Source organism: Carassius carassius, chromosome 9, assembly GCF_963082965.1.
Source record: "Carassius carassius chromosome 9, fCarCar2.1, whole genome shotgun sequence".
Lineage (NCBI taxonomy): Eukaryota > Metazoa > Chordata > Actinopteri > Cypriniformes > Cyprinidae > Carassius > Carassius carassius.
The window spans coordinates 29,127,791-29,141,152 of record NC_081763.1 but is presented as its reverse complement, the minus strand read 5'-3'; the positions used below and the strand labels follow the sequence as shown (position 1 = coordinate 29,141,152).

The 13,362-nt window shown below is 37.7% G+C and overlaps 1 protein-coding gene across 1 annotated transcript in view; it reads right to left on the bottom strand.

Moving 5' to 3' along the window:
• Positions 1 to 2,415: 2,415 nt before the first annotated feature.
• The window catches only part of LOC132149742 (uncharacterized), a 34,909-nt gene continuing 23,962 nt past the window's right edge, over positions 2,416 to 13,362 (bottom strand). The window contains exons 9-11 of the mRNA XM_059559148.1: positions 3,279 to 3,560; positions 2,642 to 2,884; positions 2,416 to 2,546 (exon numbers count right to left, since the gene is read on the bottom strand). Coding sequence (XP_059415131.1) covers positions 2,416 to 2,546; positions 2,642 to 2,884; positions 3,279 to 3,560 — 656 coding nt within the window. The remainder of the gene's footprint in view (positions 2,547 to 2,641; positions 2,885 to 3,278; positions 3,561 to 13,362) is intronic.

Below are 13,362 nucleotides of genomic sequence, written 5' to 3'. Positions count from 1 at the left end.
CAGGATGATATTTCTCTCCAGATTGAGACTGACACCAGTACACTCCAGTGTCTGATGTGATGGTGGAGCTGATTGTACATGTAGATCCTGTTTTTGATCCCCACACTGATGATGAACAATCTTCCCACTGTCCACTATCTGTGTATCTTCTCACTCTCCATCTATCAGAGTTACTCTGGTCCTCACAGCTCAGAGAGAGAGAGAGAGACAGATGTGAAGTGTTGAGTTCTGCTGGGACTGATACTCAAAGAGACTGGAGAAGAAACATCTGACATTTTTCAATTATAATAAATAATATACAAATAATAAAAAGCATACAAATATTTTAATTAGGTTTATTTCATTATTGCATTCCTTCAGGTTAACGTATAATATTAATAACAATCGTGTTTCATGACAGTCATGCTGCAGTTTCATATATTGTGAAATAGAGAGGAATTTTGAATCTTACATTGTATTTTCATAGTACATCATGCTCTCAAAACACCAAGGAAAATTTTATTCTGTATGTGACACCAGATGCATCTATCATTGTCTCATGCACACTGATTCTGTGAACTCACCTTTGACCCATGAACCTGTTTGCTCCATGTTTTGGTACTCCTGTGTGTTTTAGAGCAGCAGAACTGACAGTGTAGTTTCCTCCAGCTCCTCTACTGCTGTCTGAGAGCAGCTGATAATGACTGTTGATTTCTGTAAAACAAGAGCATCTGGTTTGACCCTCATCAATTACTTTACTCGGTCTAAACCAATGCATTTAGGATTTTTATACAACGAATAAATAATGTACCATTGAGCCATCCACTTCCCCATAGAGTCACCCCACTGCAGGCACTACATTTCCCACAAGCCTTTCTTCGATTTATCACTGTTAATTGCACACCTGTTAATTGTACTCAGCTGTCCCCACTTTCATCATTTTCACCTGTCCATATATACCCGGTCTGTTTCTATCTGTTTCATGGAGTCCTTGGTTTATGTCAACCTGCTTTCTCGTGTTCCCTAGTGTTTTTCGTGTATCTTGTTTTTGGACTGCTTTTGTTAATATTGACCTACGATTTTTGGATTCTCCCTATTAAACACTGCAGTTGGATCTCTCCAATTGTGTGTACATTCGTGACAACATCAGCAATCCGGTGCAGAGAAAAGAAAAGGAAAAACACTGGCATAAAGTTGGCTTTACGCTGGACATTCGATATTCGCAAATTTAAGGACCGTAAAGTTACGTGCAATATTAGTATACAATTCTTTTCTAACTGCAATAGCATTTGAGGAGAATGACTTAGAGTCATAAAAACAGCTGTAAACTGTACATCTAGGTGTCAACTATAATGCATAGCTTTTACATTTTTTATATGTATTAAAATAAATTGTAAATCATTTGTTAAATCTAAAAACTAAGCCCGTGCATCACTTCCAGGCACATTCCTATGAAACTTTTTTGTATGTTGACGTTAATAACATGTTTTAATCTCTGAAATAATTTCACCACCACCAACGCATCTAATATGCTCTCATACTTGTTATGTTCCCTTACGAAAATTAGCCATGGTTTTAACAAGGATAACACCAAATATCATAATTATGGTAGCCATGGTAACTGCAAATTTGTCCAAATAATAATTTACAAAGAAGTATTAAGATAATAATTTATTTTGGTTATAAAACAGACCTAAGCCATCAATAGCCTTTACAACGACTTAAGATGCATTGTATAAAAACAATGAGGTAATAATGATTGGTTAAAAACACTGTTAAAATACATAATGTAGGCTAATAAATTTTTTTTTAACAATTTACCTACATAACATGCTATTACAAATGCCTGCAAAGGAAGCCAAAGGGTAATTGCTGCTACTACACTTACAGGACGATCAAATCCTTGTTTAGGCTTTTGGCCAAAAATTTTGTTTAAATATTCACGTAATCTTTCATTTTTGGCCACCTTTTTGCTATAGATGACACAGCTCCTATAATTTCTTCAACAAAAAACCTCTGGACATCACAACCCTTAAAAAATAAACCATGGTTTTATCATAGTAAAACTGCTTGATTTTATTTTGCATGATTTCTGAATACTTAAGACTACAACATAAATTAGAAAACTGTATTAATAAAGTCATAACCATAGGTAACTGTCGAGAGCAACAACTGCAATTTTTAAATAATATAATATAATGTATTTATATATTTATATTTATTTGAGGAAGGGGGGCACAACAGTTCAGTCCTGCTAAGGGCACCCATTTGGCCAGCAGTGGCCCTGCAGAAGATTATCACATTGAAGTTAATTCCTCTTCGGCAGAAGTAACTGTTAAATAAACACATTCACACAAAAAAAAGTCAATCTTCTCAGTATTTACTTAATGGGTACGCATGTTTTCAGTAGGTCAATTAAATATGACTTCTAGTAAATCAGTCAGATGTTTCACCTCTCATTCTGCAGCATTTGAAAATCAGCACGACTGTCACTAGCAGATATGAACAAACTACCAGAACAGAACTGACTGTGTGGAGGACCGAGATCTGAGATTCTGAATGAAACACTGAAAAACAGACACACAAGCACTTTATCATGTACTATATATGAACGAGAGCATAAGAAGAGATAAATCAGCTCACAGTTTCTACTGACTCTGACCTCTGACTGAGATCCAGCTCTTGGGTGACTCTCCTCTCTCTGAGTGTTTGCAGTAGTAGAAACCCTCATGTGACTTTGAGACAGTAGAGATGATCATCTCTGTAGTTTGATTCTGGATGAGTGATCCATCTTTATAGAAATCAGCTCTGAGGTTTGGTGGAGTTGAATGTTGATATAAACAGCGTAGAGTCAGAGTATCTCCTTCAGTCACAGGATGAACAGGACTCTCCAGAATCACACCAGCTACAGAAACAGAAGAAAGTGCTGATTGTAAATAGTAAGAATACTTCAACAGTGCTGTGACTACAATGAAAACAAGTTAATTATTTTTTCCTGACAGAACTACATTTTTATACATTGCCCATTGGTGTACAGGTGGTATTTAGTGTGTTTTTATATGGTTGTTATGGTATTCTGGGTGGTTGCTAGGGCATGACAAGGTAGTTGCTTACCGGCCCAAGTCAAATACAGACCAATTCGTTATCTTGGTCCCTAAATATGGGGGATCCTCCTATAATGTAGAACAATCCCCTAACACTAAGTAAAAGTGTGAACTAGTTAATTTAATTGAAATGTATTTAACACTTCCCTTGATATGTAAACTGCCAGTGAAATTAATAAATTCACACAGACTCACAGTGTACAGTGATATTAACAGGATGGTAGTTCTCTCCAGATTCAGCCTGACACCAGTACACTCCAGTGTCTGATGTGTTGGTGGAGTTGATTGTACATGTAGATCCTGTTTGTGATCCCCACACTGATGATGAACAATCTTCCAGCTGTTCACTCTCTGTGTATCTTCTCACTCTCCATCTATCAGAGTTACTCTGGTCCTCACAGCTCAGAGAGAGAGAGACAGATGTGAAGTGTTGAGTTCTGCTGGGACTGATGATCAGAGAGACTCGAGGAGAAACATCTGAGAAATGTATCAAAATACATTTTAGCATAAAATTTCCCTTTTTAAAGAGGTTGAACATTTTGAGTCTTATTCAATTGTTTTCCATCAATTAAATTAAATTAAATTAAATTAAATTAAATTAAATTAAATTAAATTAAATTAAATTAAATTAAATTAAATTAAATTAAATTAAATTAAATTAATGCATTTAGCAGACGCTTCTATCCAAAGTGACTTACAGTGCATTCAGACTAACATTTTTACCTAACAATGTACACTTATAATATAAATAACATTTGTGTGTTATAATAAATAGTCAAGCTTTTGTACTTTAGGGAAGAAACACATTTTGAAATGGAGAGGAACTTTTAAGTTTCAAAACTTACACACTGTTTTCACAGTACATCGAGCTCTGAAAACACCCAGCAAAATTTGATACTGCCTGACACTGTATGACAACATGCATCAATCAGTGTATCATACAACACACTCTTATTTAAGATATACTGCTGTTGCACAAATAGCGTATATAATTACCCCCTAACAAAGCTGGAATGAGAAGATAAACAAAAAAGCCAAAATGTGCATGCTGCTGTGAACATGAAAACATAGTGCTGCTATTCAATAATATATTTGAAATCATCCCACAAGGCAAAATAGAGATGAAATGATGAAGTCCCCCAAAACAAGCAGATCTGTTACCAAGACATATCTACTGATCCAGAGAGCCATGAGGCCACGTGTTCAGTAGTGTAGCGTACAGGCACGCAGGAAATGTTGGGCTGCGTCGATATCGATAGCCAGAGATATTTTCAAAGGCATCAAATATTGAAAGTGAAGTGACATACAGCCAAGTATGGTGACCCATGCTCAAAATTTGTGCTCTGCATTTAGCCCATCCAAAGTGCACACACACAGCATTGAACACACACCCGGAGCAGTGGACAGCCATTTATGCTGTGGCGCCCGGGGAGCAGTTGGGGGTTCGATGCCTTGTTCAAGGATACCTCAGTAGTGGTATTGCCAGAATAAGACTCAAACCTACAACCTTAGGGTTAGGAGTCAAACTCTCTAACCATTAGGCCATGACTTCCCTATGGCATCATTAAGAGGATTTGGCATTTCTAATTAATGTAGGCCTGTTACATTCTTCTTATTATTAGGTCTGTTATTAATATTAGGTTACTTTTATTATTAAAGGAGTCATATGATTCGATTTCAATTTTTCCTTTATCTTTGAAGCGTTTCAAGCTTTTTGTGCATGAAGAAGATCTGTAAAGTTTCAAAGAATAAAGTCTCAAATCCAAAGAGATAGTCTTTATCAAATTTAAGACTCTGCCATGTCCACCTAAAAACGACTCATTCAAACATGCCCCCATGTCTACATCTCTATGTGGAAATATTTGCGTAATGCCGCCCAAATGTTAATGCAAAGAAAGAATGCGTGGTTTCAGTAACCACAGTTGGTGTTGAAGCAGCCATGTCAGGGAAATGTTGTGTGCAGTACCGCCAATCCCTATACGCAGAGTATGCAGTTTGTGTAGGGCACCAACTCCCAGGGGGGCACCATCCCAGTTGAATATATATATATACTATATAAATATATATAAATCAATTTTATGACGAAAGCAGTTTGCTGTATAAGCACACGTGATGCGCCATTCCCACAAGCGCCCGCTCTTGCTTTCACCTCCTGTTTGCAGCTGTATACAAATAATCATCTGTGTGTGGTATGGTGGCAATCCTGGTCAGCTAGGACGACTAGGCTATATCTGGGAAAAGACATCAGCGCAGTCCGGCGCAGAGAAAGAAAGATATAAAAGCCCAAGATGAAGCCCGTGCATAACTTTTAGGTAGATACGTTCCTAATCCTGTGAAACTGTTTTGACTGTTGACGTTAGTAACGTGTTTTAATCTGGGTAATAATTTCACCACCACCAACGACACATCTAACTTTATATTCTAGTTTTCATGACTTAAACTGTATTAAATAAAAACAATGAGGCAATAATGATTTGTTAATTAATAATCATATGGTTTTATTTAATAACACTGTTAAAATATAATGTAGGCTAAAACAAAATTAACAATGTGCATTATTACAAATGTCTGCAAAAAGCACCAATAGCCTGGTAATTGCTGTTGTTTCACTTACATGATGATCAAATCCTTAATATTGACCAAACATTTAATTCAAATATCCACTTTTTCTATTTTTAGCCACCTTTTTGCGATAGAAATGCAATAGCCACTTTAATATCTTCAAAAAAAAAATGTGGACATCACAACCCAAAGTTAAATTAGCAAAATTAACCATGGTTTTATCATAGTAAAGCTGTGTAATTTTATTTCATGGGAGTTACAGTTGTAATTTATAAATTATACAATTTAATAAAAATGTATGTATTTACTTTTATATTTTATTAAAGGTCTATTTTGAGGCCTTATAGCACCTGTGTGTATCTTGCACTTTATTTAGCCTTCCAGAAGTAGATGCATTTAGGAATCTTAAAGAAACAGAACAGCAATGCATTTTATGGATGAACCATTTAATGTTTGTCCTGTGCTCCTCCCATCACAATACACTCTCCTTTAGATAATCAGATGACCAATTCATAGATACATGATGGTAAGATTACATATAGGTAAGATTACATAAATGAGTGGTTCTATCATAAGCATGCATGAAACAGTCAAATTCAACAGACAAAACGAAATATTATAATGAACTTACCCTTTTAGCAAGACACTACAGTGACTTTGTTTCACTGTGATGTCTGCTTTGCATGCTACTATGATGTTAAATTTACTACATCGCTATCTGATTTTTACTGTTCATACTGCTGCGGTTTATATTAATTGTGACCAAAATAATATTTGCGTAATAACATGCGTGCTGCTGAAATTAATATTCGCGGATAACTGAATACCTATGCAAGCTGTTGCTACTGCACGAATGAAAATAATTGTTTTAAGCCCCATTAAATATTCTAATCAGTAGCTAGACAAATGCCTATTTCCATTTAACACAGTGTCTATGCAGGACATAAGCAGCACAACTCAATAAAATCAATAGAACCCATTAAAATAGGTGAAGCTTTTTACACTGAATGCGGTGTGATACAACCAGCAAAGACAAATTCACGATTGTAAACCAATGTTAAAAAACAAAAACCCCGTTCTATTTCTGACATAGGCCTACTTTAAGAACTCACACAAATTCTGATATGAAAGACAAATTAATTTGTAGTATCGATTTGACATTTCCACATGTACAGCCTGTTACAGCGTAGCATCCCAAATACAGACACCGTGGAACTAGTTCACTAACAGCAATGCTTTTCACTGTACCCTACCCTGTTAATGATATTCGCAAAGTTGCAGTATGAATTTACTGTGCATGCTGTTACAATTTTCAAGTACATAATATGAATTTGCTAAGCATATCTATCCATATCATTATCCTGCACAAAAAGTATATAGAACTGCTATAAGACCCCTTTTTGAATAAGCAAAACACAATCAAAAGCCTATATTTAGCTTTAAAGGGTTTATATGCCATCCACATGCCATCCATGCTTAGTCACAATTTCAGCAGCTGCAATCTACCCACTGCTGCCTCTACTAAATTTATTTGCAAACCTTATTATTTGATTTTGCTATGCATGTTGCTTTTACTAGTTAGCTAACAACTCAGTTTGAATTTCTAAGAATATCTATACTGCTACTGCTACACTGAACAAATTAGAATTGCTATAAGCCCAGTTGAATAAACAGAATAAGTAAATTATAGTGCTGTCAAACAATTAATCGCAATTAATCACATCCAAAACAGAAGTTTTTGTTTGAATAATATAAATTGCATATATAAATACTAACACGTGCATGCATATATTTAAGAAAAAATATGTAATGTTTATATATTACTAATATTTATATATAAGAATATAAATATATAAATGCATATACATTTAAATATTTTCAATATATATGCTGTATGTGTATGTATTTTTAACACATGATAGGTAAAAATTGATAGCCTGAATGCACTGTAAGTCACTTTGGATAAAAGCATCTGCTAAATGCATAAATTTTATTTTAAATTTTTATTTATATATATATAAATATACACACACATGTATTATACGATATATATATATAATATGCATTTTCACATATATATTTTCTTTTAACCCTTTCGCACGTGAGTTTCAAATATTCTAGCTGAGCCCCCAGCGTGAGTTTCTTTAGGCGACCATTATTTTAGAATGTATCTCCTTACTGTTTCCATGTTGACGCATCATGCTTGTCATTTGACGCAACACAGCCACAATAGATCTGTATGACACATGGATCGATTTCATTTCATTTTTCCTGTTTTATTCAAAATATTTGCAAACATACTCACTACATTAGGAAATATCTGATATTCCGATTCTAAAATATGTGCAAGTAAATATATTTAGTAGTTTAAAACACTTTTATATCGACCGTGTTAATTGATCTATACCGGTTGAGGGGCGCCACCATGATAGTTCACTCTGAATCCGAACTTTGGGATTAACAACACGCAAATTCATCATCTCCTCACGAAACACGTTGAAGTAGGTCTCCGGTAAACTCTGAGAGGGGCAGAGTAAACTTTATAGTTAACTGTACAATCTGTATATGATATCAACAAAAACCTGAAGTCAGATTATATTTGTAAGTAACATTATTGCTGTTTCCATAGACATCAGCGAGTATTTTACAAACTGTAAATGTATGGTTTTGCTAGAACTTATGTGTATTTAAATGTCTGAAACCTGAAATAAGCATTATATGGTTGAAAACACTGAATATTTGTTATATTATGACAAGCGCTCAGCACATCCGATCTGTCTCAGCACCAGTCAAAGCGCGAAAGTGGACTTAAATTTAGCAGTTGATGATGTGACACACTGAAAGTTCTAATCACACCGGTGTGATCGTGTGCTTCAGGGACCAGCCAAGCAGTGGCGGATCCAGACAATTTTTATTGGGGGGGCAATGGGGGGTCCTGGTAATTTCAAGGGGGGTCTCATGAAATCCAACCAAAAATACAGTGGGCACGGCTAATAACTGCATTTTACTGCATCGAAAGTACATTTTGGTAAAAAAATATCAAAAACATTGACTTTATTCAGCATTGTCTTCTCTTCCATGTCTGTCGTGTGAGATTTCCAAACACTGAAGTGTAGTGATACCCGGTTCACGAACAAATCATTTGATGTAACCGGATCTTCTTGAACCAGTTCACCAAATCGAACTGAATTATGGTTCACGTATCCAATAAGCATTAATCCACAAATGACTTAAGCGGTTAACTTTTTTAACGTGGCTGACACTCCCTCTGAGCAGGGCCGTGCAGAGACCTTTGGAGGAGCAGGTGCTCAAGTATAAAAGGGGCACATGGAACAAGACTTTAAATAGCGCTGTTCAAAATATCAATACAGCAATATATTGTGATGCATTCCTTGCTGATTCACGTATCGATATGGATGGTTATGTATTGATACAGCAGCACATGCTTTGAAAAAAAAAACAATAGAGAAGACAATTTTAAGTTTAAAATAATAATAGCTCTGGGATTAGAAACTGAAATGTCTTAAATTGTCCCAACCTGATGGCAATTTTTTTTCTGTTCTACAGAATAATTCTAGCGTTCACGCGGTTGCGTTCCAGGAGCGTTGCGTCTGCAGGAGCCTTGATAGCATGATTACATATCAAAGTATAACGCAATAATCTACCAACTGAGTTACACGAAACGCAAATCAGAGCGCAAATAAAAGAGTACAAAACATTAATATGAAAACGACCTTTGGCCGATAGGGGTGCAATTGTAGTATACGCTCTGATGGGTCGTATTTCAAGGATTTGGACAAACGACCTATACGAGCGTATTAGTTGGAGGACAGGTTGGTCTACAGCAGTGCAGCGATCGTTTACGTACCGAGTAGCGGACTGCAAACGCGTCCTGTGTGAAAGCACAATGAGTATGAGTCCGTGCTGCTTCTTCACCACATCATCATTATGTGTGAAACAGTCATTTTTGGACTAAACCAGCTGCTATACTCAGCTGCGCTGTAGTCAGCTTCGCTGTGCATTATGGGATGAGGAAGTGTTTGTTGACAGTTTACACTTAAGCATGGCAGCTCGTGAACAAACTTGGAGTAGTGAGGAGGTGAGGAGTCTCATAGAAATTTGGTCTGATGACCATGAGCATGTCAGAGTTAAGAAGAATTAATGCACGCCTCCGCTTGAAGTTACGAGCGATGCCTGCTCGCCATTTGCAGTGCATTAGAACGTTGTTTTCAAGCCGCATCCGCGCTTCATTATAGAAATGTATTGTTTGCAATATATGTATTGTTTGCAGGGACAAAACCAGCCCGCGCAGTCGTCTCTCCATAGTTGTGTTGTCTCCGTGTTGTTTGTTGGCTTTTCCTCTTATGTTGGAATTTTCCCGCATGTAAATTCTGACCAATCGAAAAGCAGTTTAGGAAATATGTCATGGCCAATGAGTGATACGGATGTTGTCATGTGGCTGCATTTTGGTTCGTTTCAACTGGTTCAGACCAAAGCAATCAGTGTGGTGTGAAAAGGAACCGAAAAAGCTGAAAAATGCTACAATGTATAATTGTTTGCCCTTGGTTCGGACCAAATGACCCAAACTAGAGATGTGAAACCACCCTTAAAAAAAAATTCCCTGAAGCAAACCTGGCGGCCTCTGCTGCATCCATGTTAGCACGTCACGTTTTATGTGGTAATTTTACAGTAGGCATACACAGTGTTGGTCATCTTACTTAAAAAAAAAGTAATTAGTTACAGTTACAAATTACTTCTCCTAAAATATAAAGTCTGTTGCAAAGTTAATTTCACGTGCGAATGAAGCGATTTTCACGCGCAAACTCAAAATGTTCAAGCGTGCAACTACGCGGGAATAGCGCGATTTTTTTCGTGCAAGTCGCATCTGGGGTGAACACAGCATTAAATATTCAGTACAGTAACATTTTAGCATGTGTTGATGTGAGGTGTTTCATAAGATTTGAGTTGCTTGAGGCAGACGTGGATAAAGTCTTTTTTTCCTGGGCATAGCGTGCATGTTACAGAAACAATTATTGCCTTTAATTTCCGGTACTTCCAGTTCAAGAATGGCGTTATCGCTGACGCCGTCTTGTGTTTAGTGGATGTCAAAACGTGCAGTGAGACAGCATGAGCAGGGCACCGCCCACCCAGCCAATCATCATCGGATTTGCAATGGTGTCAGACAGCTGATAGCCAAAGCATGACACCTCGCGCTTTATTTAACCAAATTGTAGTAACGCGTCACTTTACCTTCTCAGTAAAGGTAACGGCGTTGCAATGATGGGAAATGTAATTAATTCGATTAGATTACTCCGTTACTAAAAATTAAACTCCGTTAGTAACGCCGTTATACTTAAACACCATTACTCCCAACACTGGGCTTACATACAGGTTTAAAGACTTGTTCTCACCCCCTACAGTGCAATTCGGTTAGGTATACATCCGCGCTAAAATATCAAGGTAAAAAGTCATCATAGCTCGCCTAGTATAGACCCAGCTCTCGACCCAACTTTGAGAATAGATTAACTGCGATATTTTTTTTTATCGCCCGATAAGAGTCTCCCATTAACTCAGCACGTTAACGCAGATAACGGCCCACCACTAATATATATATATATATATATAGTCATGGGAGGAGCACACGACAGACACAGTGGGCATGGCGTCAGGCTTTTATTAACAGATGATAAAACAAAGGAGGGAATAAACATGGCCAAAGGGGGAGAGTGTCCAAAATAAACAGGGGCTCTGGTGTCCTCGTCATGCTGTGGGGTTCGTGTGGGTCGGGCAGTGTTTGTCGAGGAAGGGTCCAGGTAAGGGGCAGAGTCCGGCGGCTGTACGCACTCCCCTCTTCGGCCAGGGGCACGAGGGCCGGCGACTTCTTCTAGCGGCCGCATCCTGCTCATTGCCCGCGGAGCTTACAGGGGATGGATGGCCCGGCATCCTGGCCCGTCGGCTGTGTAAACGGGTGCGGTTCTCGTCCGGATCATGGGTCCGGCAGCTCACGTCTCTGGTGGCGAGGGAATCCCTCAACGCACCCTTCCTGGACCCATGAGGACACCAGTGCACATTCAAGGGGAAGAGACCGGTCTCTCGGCGGGTTGGGCTTTTAAACAGCGGCGGTGATGAGGCTCCATTCACATCAGGTGTGCCCCATCACACGCCGCCTGCTCTGGCTCATCAGGCACCCCTCCTCTCTCACACACCCACTCCTGTCGGGAGCCTGGTGAAGGGTGGCGATTTAGGACGGGGTGCTGATGATAATCAGGATATAAATCAAATTCACTCACCTTCAGTGTTTCCAGAGTGGATGTTTGAAATCAGCACTAAAAACACAAAGAGAAAAACTCATTACAGTGTAATTTGTCAATTTTTATTATTATTAACTTTCTTAATACAACTCAAAATAATGGGATGATTTTTGCCACACTGCTTGTTGGCCAAGTTCATTCCATGTACTGACGTATGTCAAAGGGACTTTGCTTAGGTTGCTTTGATATGTATGAGATGATTCTTGCTCACACAAACCCAACAGATTTAACATATCTGCGCAATGTGACAGTGTTAATATGTATAATGATACAACTGTGTTGGATGCTTCTGTTTTGCACACTGTAATTTAGTTTTTATCTGTTATATGGCATAACATTTTGAGTATGATTTATTTATGATAGTTTGTGTTTTGAATAGTTCACTAACCTGAGAGCACATATACCATGATACATCACATCTGTTTAATGTTTACATTTACATCTGCAAGATGTACAAAGCCGATTCCAAAAAAGTTGTGCAATAAAAAATTGTGAGTAAAAAAGGAATGGAATAATTTACAAATCTCATAAACATATTTTATTCACAATAGAATATAGATAACATAAAATGTTAAAAGTAAGACATTTTGAAATGTCATGCCAAATATGGGATAATTTTGGATTTCATGAAAGCTACACATTCCAAAAAAAAAAAAAAAGTTGGGACAGGTAGCAATAAGAGGCCGGAAAAGTTAAATGTACTGTACATACAGTATAAGGAACAGCTGGAGGACCAATTTGCAATTTGCTAGGTCAATTGGCAACATGATTGGGTATAAAAAGAGCCTCTCAGAGTGGCAGTGTCTCTAAGGCCCGATCCCAATTCTATTTTATACCCCTGCCCCTTCCGCTACCACTGTCCCTTAAAACAGTATCAAGGGGTAGGGGAGAAAATATTCCCCTAAGGATTTGGACACCACTACTATGCTGTCACACGTCATCATTCATCGTCTAGCTCTTACAATGCATGCATATACTGGTGTGCTGGTGTGCATTAGAGCCTTTAATTATCGTTCTGTATTAATGAGCTGCCTACTGACACACACACACACACGCGCATATCGGAAATTGCGCAGCTCACACATCCAGGAGATAATAAACTTGTCAACGCTGCCCCACGACTTTTATTAAATACAGTTTAAAAACTGAATCGCTACATTAAATTTCCAGCGACGAGAGGATACAATCGCTGTTTTTAAGTAAACTCACTCTAAAAAGATAAACGCACAGACGTGCATACACGCAACTTTCATTTCTCTCTCTCTCTCTCTCCCTCTCTCTCTCTCGAATAGGTAATATTTCATAAAATGGTTTAGCGATTTCTAATTATTGGGGGGATTAATCTACGGCAGTTATCGCCCTGATCAGACATATCCTGTGGCACTATCATTCAGTCTGTAATGATA